The sequence below is a fragment of the Erythrolamprus reginae genome, chromosome Z (assembly GCF_031021105.1).
Source record: "Erythrolamprus reginae isolate rEryReg1 chromosome Z, rEryReg1.hap1, whole genome shotgun sequence".
NCBI lineage: Eukaryota > Metazoa > Chordata > Lepidosauria > Squamata > Dipsadidae > Erythrolamprus > Erythrolamprus reginae.
In genome coordinates, this window is record NC_091963.1 from 144,617,432 (window position 1) to 144,641,339 (window position 23,908).

At 41.6% G+C, this 23,908-nt stretch overlaps 1 protein-coding gene across 1 annotated transcript; it reads right to left on the minus strand.

Moving 5' to 3' along the window:
• Positions 1-985: 985 nt before the first annotated feature.
• Positions 986-12,335, minus strand: LOC139153633 (vomeronasal type-2 receptor 26-like). Its single transcript, XM_070727829.1, has 4 exons — positions 11,514-12,335; positions 8,271-8,498; positions 3,322-3,445; positions 986-1,896 (listed from the first exon to the last, which is right to left on the minus strand). Exons 1-4 carry the CDS (start codon positions 12,333-12,335, stop codon positions 986-988), a joined length of 2,085 nt encoding a protein of 694 aa, XP_070583930.1.
• Positions 12,336-23,908: the final 11,573 nt, after the last annotated feature.

Genomic DNA, 23,908 nt, shown 5'->3' on the forward strand with positions numbered 1-23,908 from the left:
TGGCCTGCACTGTTTATGGTCACAATGCAAAGTGTTGGTAATGACCTATAAATCCCTACATGACATCGGACCAGAATACTTTCAGAACCGCCTTCTGCCACATGAATCCAAGTGACCGATAAGGTCCCACAGAGTTGGCCTTCTCCAGGTCCCATCGACTAAGCAATGTCTTCTCTGTGGCAGCCCCGGCCCAGCTCCGGAGATTATAATGGCCCCCACCCTCCTTGCCTTTCGCAAGTTACTCAAGACCCACCTTTGTCACTAGGCATGGGGTAACTGAGATACCCCTGAGCACATATAGCTTTTATGAATGGTATGATTGTATTATATTGTTTTTAATGATGGGTTTTTAAAATATTTTTGTTTTCTTTTTAAATATTGGATTTGTATATTGTTGTGATTGTTGTCAGTCATTCCAAGTCTCCAAGTCTCTGGAGAGTGGTGGCATACAAATCTAATAAATTAAATTAAATTAAGTTTGCCCAACACTTACTCCAACAACATTTTATGGGATGCAGTCATCAAAAGCACTATTTATCTGTATCATGTCTATCATTTTACATTTTCATTCAATAGGTATCATTTTTCTTTACATATCAATTCCTAAGATTGTTTACTAAAGTAATCTTTCAGAGTCTGAGAAATTTCCTGTTTGTTTATCAATTCCATGTTTAAGCTTACAATCAAAGAACTTTAGGAGAACTGGTATGAAAAGAATGATACAAAATAACATTATTTAATAGAAAATAGTAAAGGCATATGGGAAATAGTGTCAGAAATACTATATATCAACAGCATCCAAGCTACATGAAAATCACAAATTTATTTTTTTATCTCTCATTTACATGTGTTCTCACCAGTAATTTGTTGAAGGTTGGCATGAACAAGTAAATTGAAAAAAATAATTTGAAACTGAATGTAATTATTTGAACAGCAGATGCATAAAATCCATTGTATCTGTCCTTAAGTAAGTATCCATTGTGCATTATTTTTGCATCTGCTTTCTTCTTATGAGTTGCTCCTTGTTGTTCAATTCAGGCCTCAGCACAATTATGAAACATTTGGGGAAAAATATGCATCCCAAAAGCCCAGCACTTGAGGCCAAGATAGAGAAGATCTCCACAGCTACCATATATTTTCCTTTGGTGCTCAGGTAGGTTGGAACAAAGGATAACCAAACACTGGTGAATACCAGCATGCTGAAAGTGATGAATTTGGCTTCGTTAAAACTATCTGGCAACTTTCTAGCTAGAAAAGCAACACTGAAACTGATAATGGACAAAAGTCCCATGTAGCCCAAGACAAGATAAAACATAGCAACAGAACCTTCCTTACACTCTGCTACTATCTCAGTAGCCAGTGTGTCCATATCCAAATTGGGGAATGGGGGAGAGATCATTAGCCATATAGCACACAAGCCAACTGGGATGGAAGAGCTGGAAAGGACAATTAAATATGTAAGCCTTTTTCCCATCCACTTCCTCATACTGGATCCTGGCTTGGTGGCCATGAAAGCTACCACCACAGTGATCGTTTTAGCTAATACACAGGAAACAGCCAGTGAGAAGATGATACCAAAGGCCGGTTGCCGAAGGAAGCAAGTCACTACTCCGGGCTTACCAATAAATAAGAAAGGTGAGAGGAAACAAAGCAAAAGAGAGAGAAGGAGTGCATAGGTGAGGTCCCGATTGTTGGCTTTGACAATGGGGCTGTCTTTGTGAAGGTGGAAGATTTTTAATACCAAAATGGTGGCTGAAAAGAAGAAGATGGCACTTGCGGCTAAGGAGATGCCCAAAGGTTCTTCATAAGACAGAAAAACTATCATTTTGGGAAAACATTCATCTCGTTCTTGGTTTGGATACTGATCAGGTGGACATTTGAAACAGTCTTCTGTATCTGGATGCAAGACAACAGATAAAGGCAGTGTTAATTTTTATGTTCTCATGTCAATCTTTTAAAAAAGAGGCCCATCACTCATGATTCCACAAGATGAAAGGAACTTTGTGAGGAAATACCCATTCTTGTTCAATTGTCCTACCAACTACTATCACAGAAACATCTTTCTTTCTTTCTTTCTTTCTTTCTTTCTTTCTTTCTTTCTTTCTTTCTGCCTGAGTTGGAAGGGACCTTGTAGGTCACCTAGTCCAACTTCATGCCCAAGTAGGAGACCTATACCACTTTGGATAAATGACAGTCCAATCTCCCCTTGAAAGTCCCAGGCGTTACATAAGAAGATAAGAACATAAGAAGAGCCATGCTGAATCAAGCCAAAGCCCATCAAGTCTAGCATTCTGTGTCACACAGTGGCCCACCAATTGTACATAGGGATCTTGAGTAGAAAGAGTAGAAAGAGAAGGCAAAACCCTCCCTTTCCCTTGATCCCCAACAAATGGTACTCAAGGGAATCCTGCCTGCCTCAACCAACATAGAGGCGGCATATGGACATCCGTTTCAATAACCATCGATACACTTGGCATCAATGAATCTGTCTAATCCTGCCTTGAAGCTATCAAGGCTGACAGCTGTCACAACCTCTTATGGAAGTGAATTCCATAAACCAACAACCCTCTGGGTGAAGAAATATTTCCCTTTATTTGTCCTCGCTTTCTTACCTATGAACTTTAAGGAGTGCCCCCTCATCCTAGTATTGTGTGATAGAGAAAAGAATTTTTCTCTATCCACCTTTTCTATCCCATGCATGATTTTATACACTTCGATCAAGTCACCCCTTAAACTCCATCTTTCAAGGCTGAAGAGACCAAGGCTTTGCAACCTGGTTTCATAAAGGAGGTGCTCCTGGTTTCATAAGGGAGGTATTGGAGAACTCACAACCTCCGCGAGCAAGCTGTTCCACTAGTTGATTGCTCTCACCTTCAGAAAGTTCCTCCTTATTTTCAGGTTATTTGCTCAACCTCCATCAGTTATTCCTTCTCTGGCCCTTGGGTACTTTGGAAAACATCCCGATCCCCTCTTCTTTGTGGCAGCCTCTCAGGTATTGTAACACTGCTATTGTGTCTCCCCTGTTCCTTCTCTTTGCTGGACTAGCCATGCCCAGTGTATGTTTATTTATTCTTTGGATAATTTGTGCTAGTATATAATGTGTCCTAGATTTGCTTAAAACACAATGTCTACAGAAATATTAGTCTCCAGTGCTGTACAAACTGCTAGGTTGGCAGAAGCTGAGACAAGTAACAGGAGCTCACTCCTTTATGGAGTTATAGGGATTAAGACCATTGAATTGATGACCTTCTGATCAACAAGCTGAGTGTCTTGGCCACTTAGCCACCACCTCCCTAAGATTTGCTGTACTGTACCATTTACCTCTTTCACTGGAAATCTTCCCTTCTGGGCACTGAACACAATCATAGCAACAAAATTGCTCTCCTTTTTTCTTCTTTTGATAACCAGGCTGGCAATAAGAATTACACAAGGAAAGGGGATGGACCTTTAAAATAATGTTTAATTAAAAGTTAGGTAGAGATGATCTGGTATGACATAACAAATGAATAATCAATTTACACATGTTTAGAAAGTAAGTAGGCAGATAAGTAAGTAGGTAGGTGTTGTGAGTACTCCTCATCCACCTCTGGTAATGATAGATTCTGAGGAGAATGAGCCAGGCGCATCTTGGTACCCTGGCCAGTAGTGTTTCCAGCTGATGCAGAGAGTAAGAAGGAGGGAGAAATAGACCTGTTTGAACCTAAAGGACCACCATAGGTGGCAGATATCCCAATGACAGTAGAGTCTGATTTGGGGAGGAGGAGGGAGATCTGGAACCTTTGCTAGATGCCCGCTTTAGAAGATTAAGAAAGAAACCGGAATACTTGTATGCAGTAATGGGCAGCCAAAATTTTTACTGCCACACTGTGGGTATGGCTTATTTTGTGGGTGTGGATTATTTTGTGAGTGTGGCTTAATTGCCATGTGACAGGGTATTTATTTATTTATTTTATTTATTCATAAGATTTGTATGCCGCCCCTCTCCAAAGGGTAGGGGCGGCTTGCCAGCCATGTGACCAGGTGGGAGTGGCTTGAACAATCATCATCGTTCAAGTGAACTATTAAGACCTCGACTTACAACCTTACCAGTGTTGCTCGCTGGGGTGACAATTTGCTTCATGTTTCCTGCGCTCTCCTTCCTGGCTTACCCCCCCACCTCAGGCTGGGTAGCTAGGCAAATGGGTGCTTGCAGAAGCATAAGTGGTGCCAGCGCTGCTTCCACCCACGCCTTCTGCTTGCACCTCAGGTGGGACGTAGCCGCGTGAGCTGGAGGGGAGCCAGGCAGGTGAGAGGGAAGTTCATCCAAGGCCAGGAAGGAGGAAAAAGGAAAAAAGCAAGGAGTGCAGACACAGCAGCAGCAACAGGAAAAAAAGGAGAGCCAAGCTGAGACCAGTAATACAGGAAGTGACAGCCGCCGATCAGCTGGAGCTGCGCACACATCTTCATTTCCGCCAGTGGAACTGCAATCCACCCCCTCCTGCCTGCTGCCCACCCCTGTTTGTATGGAAAAAGGAAGTAGTCTGTAGTTTGTTAACTCTAGGGAATTATGACCACTTCCTAAAGGTATTTAAGAGTGGAGTTACAACATTCTGCAATGGAGTCGGATGAGGATTTGAGGTCTCATACTGGTTATGCTAGCCATCTGTCATTTCCCTGCTTAAAACCTTTCTAGAAAAAGGTCCTTGTCTGCTGAAATGCTGGGAAACTGTAATTAGTAAGCCTGTGAAACTGGAGAATTCTTTTCTCATGAAGGAATGCAAGCAGCTTTGATCTTTGGCAGCAGCCCAGCCACAGAACTGTTATATCTTAATTACACACACCAAGAAACTGCATGAATCCCAGCAACCAGTTAGGTCCCACAGAGTGGGTCTTCTCCGGGTCCCGTCAACTAAACAATGCCGCTTGGCAGGACCCAGGGGAAGAGCCTTCTCTGTGGTGGCCCCGGCCCTCTGGAACCAACTCCCCCCAGAGATTAGAATTGCCCCCACCCTCCTTGCCTTTTGTAAGCTACTTAAAACCCACCTCTGCCACCAGGCATGGGGGAATTGAGATGCTCTTTCCCCCTAGGCCTTTACAATTTTATACATGGTATGTCTGTATGTATGACTGGTTTTTATATTAATGGGTTTTTAATCGTTTTTAGTATTGGATTATTTTGTATACTGTTTTATTATTGTTGTTAGCCGCCCCGAGTCTCTGGAGAGGGGCAGCATACAAATCCAATAAATCAATCAAATCAATCAAACTGCCAAGAATTATATCACACTCATGACTTCAGCTTGTACAGATGAGACTTTATGTATAAAAAGACTGATTTGAAATATCAATGAGTTGATTCCTCCTTTGTTTTCAAGTTGCGTAGGCCAGGATAGAACAGTAGGTAGGTGGGCCACTGAAATTAAGGCCCCCTGGACAATGTTGAACTTATCATATAAAGTACAACACTTAAAGTAAACATTTTAAAGTAAACTGTTGATGTAGAATTAACTATTAACAATCTTCTCCCTCTTCTGCTTCCCTTTTTACTCCTCCTCATTCTTTTTTTTTCCTTTTTCTTCCTTCTCCTTCCAAGAATCTCTATATCTCTGTGAATCTGGAGTCTATCTGTACCTCTTAATTGAATTTTAAACAGCAAATCTGCATATTACTTTGAAGAAAAAGTAATATCAAACATTTACAAATACTTAAGAGAGTATGAAAAACCAGAGGAAATATTTAAGGATTCGATGACTGCTTGGGTGAAAATTTTTGGCCACAATATATATTTGGCAGAGCGGGAACAAATTTGGAAGAGAAATATCAAATTGACAAAATCTATAACTTATAAAGAAAACCAACATAAAATGCTATATTGATGGCATTTACCACCAAAAAATTGGCTAAGGTTTATCAAAATAGTAATTTGGCATGTTGGAAGTGTAAAGAAAAGCAGGTGGTGGCTATGTCCAGAGGCGAAAAAATACTGGAAGAAATTAAGAAATTGGTTACCACAAGTAACAGACACAGCAGTTGAATTCACGCGAGAATTCTTTCTATTTGGTCAGACCTGGGCAAAGTGCGCCCCAGGGGCCGGATGCGGCCCGCCCACTGTCTGTGACCGGCCCACGGAGGTTGGAAGGAAGGAAGGAGAAATGAAGGAAGGAAGGAAGGAAAAATGGAGGAAGAAAGGAAGGAAAGAGAAATGGAGGAAGGAAGGAAGGAAAGAAAGAAGGAGAAATGGAGGGAAGAAAGAAGGAAGGAAGGAGAAATGGAGGGAGGGAGGAAGGAGAAATGGAGGGAGGGAGAAGGGAGGAGGAGGAAGAAAAGGAATCCAAAGCTACTTTCAGGCAAAGCCTCCACTGTTTTCTCAACTGACAATGTAGGTCAATTGAAGAGAGGCACCTGAAAGGAACATTTTGAAAGAGAATAAAGAACTGCCCAAAAGCAGAAATAAAAGGCAGAGAAAATCAGAGACACAGAGGCTTCTCTCCATCTGGAGAAGGAAGGAAGGAGAAATGGAGAAGGAAGGAAGGAGAAATGGAGGGAACAAGGAAAGAAGGAAGGAAGGAAGGAAGGGTTGGGCAATTAATTTATAATTATAATATAATTATAATATATAATTATATATATATGTATGTATATATATATATATATATATATATATATATATATATATATATATATATATATGTCTGTCACATGTTTAAGCTGAATTTGAAAATTAAGGGAGACTAGGATAGATCTATTTCGGCCTTATTTTGGCCTCATCAGCTAGCCATACCCACTGGGACTTGAACCTGCAACCTTTGCCTTGTAAGGCAGAGAATTATCCTCTAGGCTACAGTATCCAATCCCTTCAGCTCTGTACCAGGGAAGGGTTACATTTTGTGTCGAATCACCCTGGTATATTGAAGGAACATCACAGCTCCTTTTTTGCCTCTCGGCCCAACCCAGAGCCATTTCCAAGGCAGTTAATTTTATTGATAGCCGACAATTCTATCTGTATGTGTCACATGTTTAAGCTGAATTTTGAACATTAAGGGAGACTAGGATAGATCTATTTCGGCCTTATTTTGGCCTCATCAGCTAGCCATACCCACTGGGACTTGAACCTGCAACCTTTGCCTTGTAAGGCAGAGAATTATCCTCTAGGCTACAGTATCCAATCCCTTCAGCTCTGTACCAGGGAAGGGTTACATTTTGTGTCGAATCACCCTGGTATATTGAAGGAACATCACAGCTCCTTTTTTGCCTCTCGGCCCAACCCAGAGCCATTTCCAAGGCAGTTAATTTTATTGATAGCCGACAATTCTATCTGTATGTGTCACATGTTTAAGCTGAATTTTGAAAATATTTAATAATATAATTCTATAATATTTATATATATATATATAATAGAATAGAATAGAATATAAAATTATAATATAATTAACTCAGTTCTACCCAATAATATACAGTATTGGATGGAACTGAGTTAATTATATTAATCCGGTCCTCTAAAACCATCCCAATTTCTCATGTGGACCCATGGCGAAATTAATTGCCCACCCCTGCATTAGGTATTACTAGGGGATCATATGTTAAAAATGTAGGATACTTAATATTGCACATTGTAAAGGCTGCAAGAATTGTGTTTGCACAAAAATGGAAGAACTCTCAGATACCCGACGAAAAAGAAGCAATTAAAAAAATATACGAATGTGCAGAAATGGGCAGATTAACTATGGAGTTAAATGACCAAAAAGACTTGGACTATTACTCAATCTGGACAAAGTGGTACACATGGATACAGAAAAGGAACAAAAATTCATAACAAGAGATAGAATAGTATTTTACATGTACAAATGTCTAATTATAGGAAATATAGAAATGAATGTATATACATGATGTTGATTCACCTGTAAGCATTAACATGTAAATATTAAAAACAAAAAAATCAATATATATAAAACATCTGATACATACATACATACATACATGCATGCATACATGCATATATAATTAATTTTAAAAATTCAGCAAAAAACATGTGATACATACAAACACGCACACACACATATATATAGAAAGAGACAGAGACAGAGAGAGGACATCTCTCTGAAAATATTTTCTTTTCCATTGTAAGTATTCCATTTCTCCTAATAGTAGCATCTAGGAGTGTCCCATAAATATTTTACTATTCTGTATGGGGCATTAGGATCATTGAGTTTGTTTGTTTGTTTGTTGTAATAGAAAGGGAGAGAATTCCAACAATTAAAACTGGGCTTTTCAGGCAATTTACAAATACTCACTTTATTAATGCTTCCATGCCATTTAATCTTGTCATCCTCAATGATGAATGTCTTTCCTTGAGAATCCTTGATCCCTATCCTTCCAACCTTTACTTTATGAAAAGAGTTGTTAGAAAAAATATGCAGGTTTATTATATCGAATCCGGATCCCATCTCCTTGTTCTCATTAAAGGACACTGTTTCTCCATCCGTGCTGTTCAATGAAAGGGTCTGAAGGAAGTGGTGGAGCTAAGAAGATAAAGAAGAACAAAGCGAGAAACAGATAAAATGAATGGATCTTTTCATGACTCAAACTAAGAATAAATACATACAAATATTGTCCCTGCCATTTGTCATCATTCTTGTTATTTAAGAGCTGTAATTCTTCTTCCTATTTTTTATATAACTATTTTAACAATCTTCATGGTACACAGCTATGGAAATAACTAGTTATATTTTACTGAGATTTAATAAAGTTTATACGGTAGAAGTTAAGAAAACAAAATCTTAAAAAGTAGGAAAAAGTGCAAAGAAGAACAACTAAGATGATTAAAGGCCCAGAGACAAAAACATATGAAGAATGTTTGCGGAAATTGGATATGGCTAGTGTAGAGGAAAGAAGAGGGGGTCAATTTATTCAAGCACCAGAAGTCAAGACAAGAAACAATAGATTGAAACTAATAAAGGAGAGAAGCAACTTGGAATTCAGGAGAAAGTTCCTAACTGAACAATTAACCAGTAGAACATATTGCCTTCAGAGGTTGTAGGTGCTTCATCACTGGAAATTTTAAAGAAAAGACTGTACAGTCATCTATTTGAAATGGTATAGGGCAGAGATGGTGAACCTGTGGCACGGGTGCCACAGGTGGCATGTGGAACCATACCTGCTGGCATGCAAGCCATTGCCCTAGCTCAGCTCCAGCGTGCATGTGTGTGCTGGCCAGCTGATTCTTGGCTCACACAGAGGGTGTTTTTGGCTTCCAGAGAGCCTCCAGAGGGATGGGGAAGGGCATTATTTACCATCCTCCAGCTCTAGGGAAGGCTTTGGAGCCTGGGGAGGGAAGACTACATGGACCATTAGGTATTTTTCTGCCATCAATCTTCTATGTTTCTATGTTTTTAAACACGAGCCTACTGGACCCACCAGAAGTTCTGAACTCCAGAGGGCCCTTGGGAGATGGGTGAAGGTGTTTTTGCCCTCTCCAGGCATTGAACTATGGCTGTGGGCACTCACGCATGCACAATAGGGCACGCACAAGCTCTTTCGGGACCCAAGGAAATAAAGGTTCGCCATCACTGGTATAGGGTTTCCTGGGGAGGAAAGCTATGACAAATGTAGGCAGCATACTAAAAAGCAGAGATATTACCCTGCCAACAAAAGTGTGTATAGTCAAGGTGATGGTTTTCCCAGTTGCAACATAAGGTTGTGAAATTTGGACCATAAGAAAGGCTGAGCACCAAAGAATTGAACTATGTTGCTGGAGAAGAATCATGCGAGTCTCTTGGACCGCAAGGCAATCAAACCGGTCATCCTAGAGGAGATCAACCCTGACTGCTCTTTAGAAGGCCAGATCCTGAAGATGAAGGTCAAATACATTGGCCACCTAATGAGAAGGAAGGACTCAGTGGAGAAGAGCCTAATGCTGGGAATGACTGAGGGCAAAAGAAGAAGCAGAGAATGAAGTGACTAAATGGAGTCACTGAAGCAGTTAAGTGTCAGCTTAAATGGATTCCAGAGGATGGTAGAGGACAGGAAGGCCTGAAGGAACATTGTCCATGCCGTTGTGATGGTTCTTTGCTACTAACAACAGGGTCTCCTGCTTGAGCAGACTAGATCTCCAAAGTCCCTTCCAACTCTATTCTTATTGCTACTGCCTCCACTTTCTCCCATTTTAACCTGAGCCAGTTGATTATGTGTCTTTGTAATGCTCTCTGACCTCTTTGGATTTAACACATATTTCTATTAACACTCCCCCCCCCCCCCCGAACAGCTTTTGGATTCCTTTTTCATCTTGCTGGCCTCCTGAACCAGGGCAATAACAGAATAACAGAATGAACTCTTGTTATGTAAGGAGCTGCATCAAATTTTTAAGAACTATGTATTTAAAAGTGTCAAACTTTTAAGAACTATGTATGTAGACATTTCTGTCTGAATGCCTGCATGTAGTCATAACAAATTTGTTCTAGATGATCAGGGTCATTCTTTATCTTCGCACTTCTGCACCTGTGTGGAAGGAGAAAAGAGTTGCTGCTGAGTTGGCAGATGAAGATTGGTCAATGTGGTAGAATTGGGGGTGTGGAGACAAGGACTTGAACTTTCAACTGGGTATGGAACTTTAGATTCAGGTTTCTCCCAGATGTGCCAACATGGCTCTGCTAATAAAATGGAACTTTGAAGAATCCTTTGCGTCAGACTCTGATTTAATTTTTGATGCTATTTGGAACTCTGACACTCAGGTCATCCTGCAGAAGCAACTGGGTCTTGAACCCAAGCTTGCTGATTGTCATCTCAGCATCCTAAGCTAATGAGTCACTGAGCTCCCTAGAAATGGACAATATAATGAGAGCTGAAGATTTTAAAAATTAAAGTTTTGTATATAAAATGTGTAGCCATTGTGTGAACTTTCCTTTTGAGACTGATTAAAAGTCACCTTTGTAACAAAAAGCAGAAAAGTAAATATTTAAGTATTGTAGAAACTTGGAAAAGATACCACAAGTAGATTAAACTACTAACCTACTATGTAATATACTAGAAAAGATACCACGAATAGATTAAACTACTATTGTTTGTGTTTCATCTTAAGAGACAGGAAACCTGTACATAGCTTTTATATAGGGATAGGGGATAGGAGAAATGCACATATCAGGAGATGAACTTAGTTTGTAACCCAGTATATCAGATTAGCTGACATACCTGGGAGGGGTCTGTGTATAACTAACCTGCATTTTGTTTCTGTAAATATGCATCTTTGGGATGGCACCATGCATTGCAAATCACTTGGGACAGTAGAGAGATTACTGTGCCCAAATAAACCCTGTTCCCTTCTCCAAAGCCTTCTTTGTCTGATTATTTCTTTTTTAGGAATTTCAGCGAACAATAAGAGGACTCTTCTCCCCAATGAAAAATATTTTAAACAAGAATGTCATACAGTATCAATGAAAAACTAACTTGTATGTATTTTAGTTTCATGTGCATAGTTTTTTCAATGCTATGTAGCGTTTCTTTTCATCTTCCTTTTCTTTTCCTCATTCTGGAGACATTACCTGCCAAGGATTTATCTCTTCAAGATGTCTTGCAATCCTGACTGCTTTCTGTTTTGATCTAGATAAATCCAGGATGTGTAATGCATGGGCCACAGCAAAGACTGCATTGTAAATGCTATAGCTATGGCCAGTCATGACCATCTCAAACAAAATCCCTGGAAGGTCCCTCAAGGATTCTGTCCCACTACAAAATTTGCGAGACTCTTCAAGGCCCTTAGGATCTGGAACAGAGCAACCAAAGGCTTGTGCCCAGAATTCCTTGAAAAAGTCATCAAGGTGTGCCTTGGTTGGTTTGATATTCTGAAGGTAGGACTGAAACTCTTCATGCTCATTGGAGTGGATTGCAAAAATAAGGGTACCTTGGAATATCTCGTATTTCCAGTCCCTTGAAATGACGGTTGAAGCAAAGTCAATCTGGCCTGTCATAATCCACACTTTTTCAGTATAGTTAACACCCGCAAAAAATAATGCAGTGCTTAGCCACATTATCGTTAGCGTTTCACCATAGACAACAAGGGAATTAACTTTTGGATCTGAGTAGAACTCATTAGTATTTGCAGAAATGGTGTTCAATTCATCGAGTTCGGGGAATCGACTGTCAACTGGCATTCTTTGAACAAAGGCTGAACAAATCTTATTCTGGAGGAATAACGACTCCAGCTTTTTCAAGAAACGTTCTCCGCTTTCATCATCTCCAGCCAAAAGTCCAACCCAGATCCACCCAAAATGTTTAAGTAAATAGATAATGCCTGAATATTGATGACCTTCATTGGAAACTGTATGGTAAAATGAAGACCCTTCTACTGCATTGCTTCTTTGCATAGGAAATGATCCATATGTGAGCTGAAAAGACATGCTCAGAGATATTTAGATACATATTATTTATTTACTTATTATATTTCTATACTGCCCATCTCACCTCTGACTCGGGGCAGCTTATCATAATAAAAATGATATCATGGTAGAAGAGCATAAATCAGAACAAAGTTAAAAACAATTAAAAAGTAGGGTTATGGTATTAAAAGTGAAGAAGAAAAAAAGATAACAAAATAGAGAGAATGTGATAGCAAACGACTCCAGAATTGCATATCACTCTTTGACCCCCATGCCAATTGGAGAGCCAGGTCTTAACATTCCTTCTGAAGGCCAGAAGAGTGGGGGGCTCACCTCACCTCTGGATATAAGTTAGGATGGAAACAATGGCAAATAACTATTCCTTCCTGGATCCCTCCATATAAAATTCTTGAACTGAGAGTATACACAAAATGCCTTCCTTACCCAGGGGTGCGCTGCTAGCCAGAAAGCCTAATTGGGTTTGCCTCCATGGCTTTGGAGGTATTGTGAGTTCAAGCAGAATTATGCTTCTGCGCCGGTGCAGGTAGCAAAATCGCACACGGAGACACAGGTGTGCCCATGTTCTGGTGAGGTTTTTGCTTCTGTGCATGCATCTATCTGTCTGTCTGTCTGTCTGTCTGTCTGTCCGTCCATCCGTCCGTCCGTTCATCTGTCTATCTGTCTATCTATTTGTCTGTCTGTCTGACTGTCTATCTATCTATCATCTATCCATCTATCCATCTGTCTATTTGTCTGTCTGTCTGTCCCTCTATCCATCTATCCATCCAACCAGCCAGCCAGCCATCTATTGTCTATTGTCTATTGTCTATCGTCTATCGTCTATCGTCTATCGTCTATTGTCTATCGTCTATCGTCTATCGTCTATCATCTATAATCTATCTGACTATCATCATCATCATCATTATCATCATCATTATTATCTATCTGTCTGTCTGTCTGTCTGTCTGTCTGTCTGTCTGTCTGTCTATCTATCATATACCTATATACATAGTTACCAACCTACCTGCCTACCTAGCTGTTATTTAGCACATTATTTTGTTATTGACAGTATAGTTTCTACCGTATAGTTTCTACCATATGCTTGCATCTCTTCCAGTCTCTGGAAACTTTCCACATTTCTGTATTCACTTCCACTCCTCCACTTCCATTCCTTTGAGAATGCAAGACTCACTTTCAGAAAAAACAAAACTAGGAGATGTTGTGAACTCCCCAACACTAGACACATTCAAAAAAAGATTGGATTTCCATCTGACTGTGGCGGTATATGGTCTCCTGCTTGAGCAGGGAGTTGAACTAGATGACCTGCAAGGTCCCTTTCAACTGTAATAGTAAATAAAATAAATAAAATAAAATAAATAATTAAAACCAGTTACTATACCAAAAGTATAGGGCAGCTGCTCTGTTGATGTGCACAGATCTTACCTGTGGAATCTTGTACAGGCTTAAGATGTCTGCCACATAGGAGGAGATGTCAGGGCTGATTCCCCCAATGAGTGCTATATGTCTTCGGTAAGGATCACATTTGTAATTGGGGAAAAATGTCTGTGACTTGAAAAGCAAGTCCAAAGTGATCCGATAGGTCATCCTTGAATCAAAATGGCTGTCATAGATGTGGAACCCAAGGGTGAGATTTGACAAGATCATTGGATCCTGGTTGATTTTATTCACAGCAAAGGCCAGAGCCAAGAGGTGTTGGTAGAACTTTGGCAACATACTACAAAAATATATATAAACACATCTTTGGTGAATGTAATCTACAGTGCATGACATCCTACTGTATGGATTTAAACAGGGCTCAATTAATTGGAAATCTTCCCTCCAACCCTTATTGTCTCCTTCATTAATAAAATCAGGGAGCTGAATAGAAGAAAATTCTAAAGGTTTAGAAAGAAATAATAATCACAAAAGTGATTAGAGACACTCCTAGTCCAGAATTATAAGCTGAAAAAATAGGTTGGTTTGTAGCTAACTAACAGGATAAAATACTTGGAAGGGGCCTTGGAGATCTTTTAATCCAACTCAAGGACATTGAAGTATTATCTCTAATGATCTAAGTGCCAGACTCCACTGTAACAACATTGCCAAAAAGGCATTAAGAGTTGTTAGCCTAATCTTGTGTAACTTCTTCTCTGGTAATATTGTACTGCTAACTAGAGCATACAAAACATTTGCTAGACCAATTCTTGAATACAGCTCATCTGTTTGGAACCAGCACTGCATATTAGACATTAATACAATTGAACAAGTCCAGAGATATTTCACGAGCAAAGTCCTCCACTCCTCTGCTCGCAAAAAATACCATGCCATCATGCTTGAAAATTTGGGCTTAGATAATTTAGAACTATTCTGCCTTTGGTCTGACCTAAGCATAGTACATAAAATTATCTGCTACAATATCCTACCCGTCAATGACTACTTCAGCTTCAACCACAACAATACACATGCACACAATAGATATAAAACTTAACGTAAACCACTCCAAATTTGATTGCAGAAAATTTGACTTCAGCAACAGAGTTGTCAATACCTGGAATACGCTACCTGATTCTTAGTTTCTTCCCCAACCCCCAAAAACTTTAGCCTTAGACTGTCTATCGTTGACCTCACCCCATTTCTAAGAGATGTGTAAGGGGTATGAATAAATGTAGCAACATGTCTACTATCCCTGTCCTACTATCCCCATTTATATTTATCCATTTCATGTATTCACAATCAAGTTTATAATAGATTATATTATCTTATGCATACTTGACAAAAATAAATAAATAAATGAATAAATATATAAATAATTAAATGATTTTTTTTTAAAAAAAAAACCCTCCCTGCTCAAGCAGGAGAGCATTCTTTAAAAACTCCAGTAACATGAATGATCCTTGCAGTATAAAACAAAGGTATCTTTTATTTAGAATTTTGCTCGGTATTGTTCTTGTTGTCTTCTTTGTAATTAAGATTGACGAAACATCATGTAACTCACACAATATTTCATCGTACACATGCGGTTTTATAACTATTTGACTTCTTCCATCAATTTGTTCAATATTTCCTCTCCTTCATGCAGTGTACCTCAAAAAAGTAAATAGGATTGAAAAAACTTGATAATGTATTGACTAAGAAAATTCCCCCTTCTCATGGGTGTCATACAATTCATCTTATATTGTTGCTGCCCACTCTGTGCCCAAAAGTAACACTGTGTGTGTGAAATAAAGACATCATTTTTTCTGGTTGATATGATTTATGAGGGTGATGATTAAATTTTAATGCTTGGTATAAGTTTCGAACTGCCTTAGCTATTAAGTGGTACTAAAATAATAGAATACTAACAGAGTTGGAAGGAACCTTGGAAGTCTTCTAGTCTAACGCCCTGCTTAAGCAGGAAACCTTACATCACTTCAGACAAATGGTTATCCAACATTTTCTTAAAAACTTCCAGTGTTGAAGCATTCACAAGTTCTGGAGGCAAGCTGTTCCACTGATTAATCGTTCTGTCAGGAAATTTCTCCTTAGTTCTAAGAGGCTTCTCTCCTTGATTAGTTTCCATCCACTGTTTCTTGTTCTACCTTCAGCTGGAAAATAGTTTGACTCTCTCTTCTTTGTGGCGACCCCTGAGATATTGGAACAGCGCTATCATGTCTTCGGTAGTTCTTCTTTTCATTAACTAGATATACCAGTTCTTGCAACCAGAAAAAAAATAATGAAACCATTCTTTATATGTTTTAGCCCTCCAGTCGCCTAGTCCTCTTTGTTGCTCTTCTCTGCACTCTTTTTAGAGTCTCGACAACTTTTTTACATCGTGGTGACCAAAACTGAATGCAGTATTCCAAGTGTGGCCTTACCAAGGATCTAAAAAGTGTTATTAACACTTCATGTGATATTGATTCTAGCCCTCTGTCAATGCAGCCTAGAACTGTGTTGGCTTTTTTGGCAGCTACTATATTCTCTTGTAACCATAGTTTGTAATGGACAGTGCTGCAGGAAGCGTATCTTGTCATTTTCCTCCCATTTTAAACTGAGGAAAGAATAACATTTGATCCAAAGTAAGAAAATATTAATCCTTTCAGCAGAGCAAGTTTAACAACAAAACAAAACTGGACAATTTCCCTCCATAGCCTTCCTCTTTTGTCCAGCTGTGCTGATCTATCCCTTGTCTCCTTTCATAGCTCTTTATTTTGATTCTGATTTAAACATAAAAAACCATTGGCCCCTTGCAATCTCTCCCATGCATTAAGGCAGTCCACTTTACCTTTATTTATTTATTTATTTATTTATTTATTTATTTATTTATTTATTTATTTATTTATTTATTTATTTATTTATTTATTTATTTATTTATTTATTTATTTATTTATTTATTTATTTATTTATTTATTTATTTATTTATTTTATTCATTTGTCCAATACACAAATACATAGGAAGAAAAATAGACATGTGGTAATATATATAAGGGTAAAAGTGAACCTAGAGGAGGGGATATATGAAAGGAAGAGAATATATATGATAGGTGAAAGAAAGGAAAGACAATTGGACAGGGGACGAAAGGCACACCAGTGCACTTATGTACGCCCCTTACTGGCCTCTTAGGAACCTGGAGAGGTCAATCGTGGAGAGTCTGAGGGAGAAATGTTGGGGGTTAGGGGTTGACACAATTGAGTCCGGTAATGAGTTCCATGCTTCGATTGTTGAAATCATTTTTTTTACAGTCATGTTTGGAGCGGTTCGTATTAAGTTTGAATCTGCTGCATGCTCTTGTGTTGTTGCGGTTGAAGCTGAAGCAGTCATTGACCGGTAGGACGTTGCAGCATATGATCTTGTGGGCAATACTCAAATCGTCTTTTAGGCGCCGTAGTTCTAGGCTTTCTAGGCCCAGGATTGTTAGTCTATTTTCGTAGGATATTCATTCTACCTTAATTATTTTCCTTATGTGTCTTGTTTAATGTGGAATTTCAAGAGCAAATAAATGCTACTAGCTCTAAGGTATAAAAGAACTACAGATGATAGAAAGAAGACAGGATGGTCCTCTGCTTTGTTATGCCATTGAATGAATGACTGGAGTGTAGCCCTGATAGCCGAGGGGGGGGGGAAAGGAAACAAAAGAGACATACTCACAGTGGAAGCTCATCTTTCAGTTTCTTAGAAGGAGCTTCTTCAAAAGTATATTGGAAATATACATTTAAGATATGAGAAACTATCCCACCAATCAGGAGCTTGCCAGGTTGATACCACTCATGCGGCACAAAAAACGACTCTTTGCTAGAACACCTCTTGATGTCTGCTTTAGCTCTCCCATAAGACGGAAGGAGTACTACTATTATTGACACAAACATCTGATTCCATCTCACTCTAGATGAAGGCAGTTTCCAGGCCATCTGTAGGTTGAGAATTTGCAAACATCAGAAAACTACATCATCTAATAACTGGCTGCACAACCGTAGCAAAGCAAAAGGACTAAGGTCAACCAAGTTCTGAAATCACTCCTTAGACTTCAAGCAATGCAGAGATAAGGCAATCTTTACCTAAATAAATTGGAGAAATCTACAGTGGACAGAATTCTGCCTTCTTTTTTGTCTTTTCCTAGCTTGGGATTATGCAAAACAAAGGTTTTATAGTTCCTTGCAGCATCATTTATACATTTGAGGGTTTTTTTTTTAATGTTGCCTAGCAGTCCTTCGGGTAAAGTCAATATGGAGAACGAATGACCTCAGATAATTGCAAGCAGGATAATTACTACTAATGCAAACTAGGTCTCTATGTGGCAGAAAAAGGGAGTAACTCTTTTTTTGTTTTCCTAAGAAAAACACTTAAGAAGTTGAGTTAATGATGATGCAATCGAGTTCCTGCAACCGCTCTTCATGTTTTAGGCTCCATTCGCCTAATCATCCTGGTTGCTTTCCTCTACACTTTTTCTAGTCTTAATATCTCTTTTATAGGGTGGTGACCAAAACTGGATACAATACTCCAGGTGCAGTCTAACTAAGGCTTTATAGAATGGAATTAGTATCTCATTTGATCTAGATTGTATTCCTCTGTTAATGCAATTTAGGATTGAAATGGCTTTGTTGGCTGCTGTTGCACACTGCTAACTCATGTTTACCTGGTTGTCCACTAGGACTCCATGATCCCCCTCCCAGTCATTGCTGTTAAATCTGGTTTAACCCACTTTATATGTGTCCTTTTGGTTTTCCTTGCAAAAATGTATGACTTGACTTTTCTCTACATTCAATTTCATTTTGTTAGATAAGACCAAGTGCTCAAGTCTATCAAGATCTATCTGGATCTTCAGCCTATCTTCTAGGGCGATGGTCCCCAAATTATAGCCCATGGGATGCACGCAGCCCGCTTAGGCCATTTATCCGACCCTTGGAGGGATGAGGGTGGAAGGAGGGAGGAATAAGATGGAAAAGACCAAGGCTGTGACAAAAGCAAAGAGAGAAAGAGAAAATAAAAAGAGGGAAGAGGGTCAGTCGTGGTGTTGGCACACTCAGGGATGCCCTTCCTCCTCCTCCTCCCCTGGCAATGCTCTCCTTCACCCGCATGCAACATTCAAACACAACACCACACCAACAATATCCCACCCACACCTTCATCTTAAGAACATGGGATTCCCAGATAGACACACACACAAAAAACCAGGAGGGGGAGGCTTGTATATCTCTCTCCCTCCCAGGAGGGCCCCCAAAATGCCCATCCCCGCCAGCACCCTTTAGGGAACCCCCAGCAATGCTGCCAGCAGCTTCTTTCCTGGAGGGAAATCCTGAGTTGGGGGGAGGGGAGACTGGGGTTCCCGAAGAGTATCCAAACGTTCTGGCACCAAGTGGGAAAGAAGCCCCAAAGGGAAAGTAATTTCCATGCTGGCTGCAATTGTGGCTTGGAGGAGTTAGGAAGTTCCCACCCCTCCGTGAAAGACCCCCCCCTCCCTTCCACAGTTGCCTGCCCTCTGGTGGGACCCCCTTCCTGGGGATGCTCCTCCTGGCCCCTTGCTCCCTGCCAGACCCCACTGCAGCCTCTTGACTGGGGGAAGGGGTCTTTTGGTGTAAAGGGTGGGGGAGGGGACAGATGCTGGGGAAGCCTTTCCTCCCCTCTCCCCTTTGTGTCTTTTCAGCTGGGGAGCGAGAGAAGTGGAGATGGGCAAAAGGTGGACACGCATGCTCAGTTCCCATTGGAAGCTAACAAGCTGCCAGGGCAGTGCCGCCTGCAGAGGGAGCTGCCTGGTGGTCAGCCACAGCCACAGCAGCCCCCCTTGCGAGCTGGAGGCAAGAGAGATGCGCCTTTGCCTCTTCCTGCTGAGAGGGAAAGTGAACAGCTCTGCTGTGTTGAGAAAGGAAGGGAGAGAGGAAGAGAGAGAGAAAGAGATGGGGTGGAGAAAGAGGGAGAGAGAAAGGGAGGGAAGGGAGGGAAGGAAGGAAGAGAAAGAGAGAGAGAGAGAAGTGACTCTTGATTTAAGCATATGGTAAAAAGCACCCAAATAATAACAGAGAGAAAAAAATCCAGCCCTCACCTGCTTTTGGAAATGGTTCGAGAGTTCACACACATACACACACATACAAGTGGGGAGGGGACAGGGATGGAAAAAGAGAGAAGTGAGAGAGGGAAGGAACGAGAGAAAAAGGGGGGAAGAGGGAGAAATGAGAAACAAATGAGAAAGAAAAGGGGGCGAGACAGGAGAGAGACCCAGAAATGAGAACAGTGGTAGAAATTTGAGGAGGGATGATTGATTATTAAATATGGATTGACTATGGAATATTGGTAAAAGATATATTTAGGTATTGTTTAATATTCGGATGTATTAATTCATAAAATTGGATTAGAATTTTAGAACTATAGAATTTCATAAGTAAAAATTAATGGAAAATACATATGATAAACGGGTTTATGATATGTACTGTATGATTTTATGAGTTTGCATTATGAATTTAAAATATACTTGGAAATGTAGAAGATTGATGAAAGTTAATAATAGTAAATGCTAAGTGCCTGAAAATTAATTGAGCTTTGAAATATTGAATGAAATTATAGAAAAATATAATTTATGGAAATATATTAATTAATGCATTATTTTTCTATTGGTATTTTACTTTTTCATAGGTTTTTTTTTAGTCCGGCCCTCCAACAGTCTGAGGGACATTGAACTGGCCCCCTGTGCAAAAAGTTTTGGGACCCCTGTTCTAGGGTGTTAACTATTCCTGCCAGCTTAGTATCATCTACAAATTTGGTAACTTCCCCTTCTATTCCCCCATCTAAACCATTTATGAAGATATTGAAGAGCTCTGGGCATGGTTGAATGCCTTCCTGAAGTCTAGATATATTATGTCCACAGTATTTTGCTGATCTACTAATTTAGTCACAGTGTTGAAGAATGAAATGAGATTTGTTGTATCTGCTCAGTTACAGCCGCAGATTAGAGCCGGGCGATAGGCGTCCCTATCCAGGGTGCTGATTGGCCGCCAGCCCGTAGTTACAATGTAAGCGGGAAGTTTCTCTCTGCGGGATTGGGTGCTGCCTCAGGCAGCTTGTTATATATAAGCCTGTGTGTGTATATTATTGCTTAAGTCTGTACCTGCCAGGCCTGGCATGAGTTCTGTAATAAACTTCTGAGTTAACTGTGGCCTCTATTACATTGGCGACGAGGTAGCGAGCCTATGCTGAAGATTGACAGTGGAGACAGTAAGTCAGGATGTCTGTGCATTTAACATTCCCCCCCTTTGATCCTCAAGGGGAGACGTGGGACTCCTATGTCGCCCGTTTTGATTGTTTCCTGATCTCAAATGGATACCAGGACATTTCTGGGGATAGAAAGAGGTCCTATTTTTTGGGGTTTTGTGGACCCGATATGTTTGAAACAGCTCGTGCCCTGTTTGCCCCTGTTTCCATCCATGATGTGACTTGGGAGGATTTCTTGAAAACATTACAAGATCATTATGCCCCTGCCCCTTCGAGGTGTGCTCGTCGCTACACTTTTTATCAGCGAAATCAAGCCGAAGGGGAGTCTATTAATGACTTTCTGGCTGCTCTCCGTAGAGCAGCATTATATTGTGAGTTTGGGGACCTTAATGACTACCTTTTAGATAGACTTGTTTTCGGAGTCAGAGACGGTCGCCTCAAGCGGCGTCTCCTGGCAATCCGGGATTTAACCTTTCAAGCTGCGGTGGCGGAGGCTCGTGCTTTCGAGTTATCTACACAATCTTTGGCTTCTATGGACAGCTCAGTTAATGCCACGCAAAAGGCAGCCACTGTCTCGGATAAACCCAAGCTGGCCCCGGAGGAGGTGGGCGATTTAGGGGGCGAAGAAGATGAAGAGGTCTGCAGATTGGCTTCTACTCGGGCTAGGGAAGCACCGACGGGACGTCCTCGTCCTCCTTTGTCGCCGTGCCGTGGCTGTGGGGGGGGTCATTATCGTTCAAATTGCCCGTCCCGAGATGTGGCATGTTGGCGGTGTGGTGCCAAAGGTCACATCGCCAGAGTTTGCCGGTCTCGTAGATCCCCGGCTGCCCCGTTCCGGGAGCAGCGTGAGTTTTCTGGCTTCAATTCTCGGGGTCAGAGACGATTCCCCCCCCCTAGAAGAGATGACTGCAACGCGGTGTACAGCTGCTCTCGTCCGGTCTCGTCTTATGTCAGGAAGACCGCCGGCTCGGCTGAGAAAATTTCTGTGGTGGTTCAATTGGGGGGTTCTCGCTGTAACATGCAAGTAGACACCGGATCTGCTCATTCTTTAATTTCGTGGGCCACCCTCAAGCGCTGTTTCCCTGCATGGAGGAAGAGTCGCCTGCTGCCCTGCGCTTTGAGCCTGAGGGATTACCAAGGAGCTGCAATTCCTATCATTGGAGAAGGCCGTTTTGCAGTCCGCTTCAAGACTTTTGCTGGTAGACTGCCTCTCGTAGTGGTGGATGGACCCTTTGCCAGCCTGCTCGGACTGGACTGGTTCTCTTCTCTGGGACTCTCAGTGGAGGGGGTCAATGCTATTGTGGGGGAGTCAGGATTTGAACAGCTGGCACGGGAGTTCCCTGCCGTTTTTGACAGCAATTTGGGTCGGTATACTGGCACCCCCATCTCGTTCAATTTAGATCCTAAGGTTCCAGCAGTTCGTTTAAAGGCCCGCCGTGTCCCTATTCCCCTCCGTCCTAAGGTAGATGCAGAGTTAGACAGATTAATTGCCCAGGGGGTTTTAGAGCCGGTTGATCAGGCTGCCTGGGAGACCCCTGTGGTGATTGCTTTCAAGGGGGATGGAGGAATCAGATTGTGTGGGGATTATAAGTGCTCTGTGAATCGTGCATTGGCCCACCATTCATACCCCTTGCCAGTGGTGCAACAGCTGCTACATACTCTGGGGGAGGGTCGGGTGTTTGCCAAGCTCGACTTATCCCAAGCTTACCAGCAGCTCCCCGTAGACCCCCTGACAGCCGAGGCCCAGGCGATCATCACCCATAGGGGGGTATTTAAGTGCCACAGACTGCAATTCGGGGTTTCCATCGCCCCAGGCATCTTCCAAGGTTTGATGGAGCGCCTGTTATATGGACTGGAAGGAACTGTGCCGTATTTCGACGATGTTCTGGTGTCGGGGGGTTCCACAGACGAATTAATGGCACGAGTAAGGAGGGTTTTGGCTAAATTTAAGGAAGCTGGGCTTAAACTGAAAGCTAAGAAATGCGTGTTTGGGGTGCCCAGGGTCGAGTTCCTAGGTTTCACGGTGGATGGGCAGGGAATACACCCCACTCCTGAAAAGATTCGTGCCATCAGGGATGCCCCCAGGCCACAATCCAAGGGGGAGCTCCAGGCGTTCCTGGGTTTACTAAATTTTTATGCGGTCTTCATCCCGCATAAAGCTTCGGTGGCTGAGCCTCTGCACAGACTTCTGGACAAACAGTCCCCTTGGCATTGGGGAAAGAGGGAGGAAGCCGCGTTCTTAGGGGTTAAGGAGTTACTCACTTCTAATAACATCCTGGCTCAATACTCACCTGGACTGCCCCTGGTACTCACCTGCGACGCTTCTCAATATGGGGTGGGCGCAGTCTTAAGCCACAGACTGCCAAATGGTACAGAAGCTCCCCTGGCTTTCTTCTCCCGCACGCTGGCTAAAGCGGAACGTAATTACGGCCACATCGACAAGGAGGCGCTGGCCCTGATTGCTGGAGTCCGAAGATTCCACGAGTACCTGTATGGCCGTCACTTCGAACTGGTGACAGACCACCAGCCGTTATTGGGGTTATTGTCTGGGTCCCGTCAAAGCCCAGTAGTTATCTCCCCCAGGATGTCACGATGGATAGTTTTCCTTGCTAACTATAGTTACACTTTATCATACAAACCTGGGCGCCATATATCTCATGCAGATGCCCTTAGCAGATGCCCCCTGGCCGAAGTATTAGTGGACCCCGCACCTGCTTGTTCTGTCTTTGCGCTGTCTGAAGGAGGTCATATTTTATCTGCAGCCGAGGTAGCCTGGGAAACTGGGCGGGATTTCATCTTGTCCCAAGTGAGGCAATGGGTGTTAAGGGGGTGGCCTGTTTCAGCCCCTGCCGAGGAGTATGTGCCCTTCTTCAGGTGTCGAACC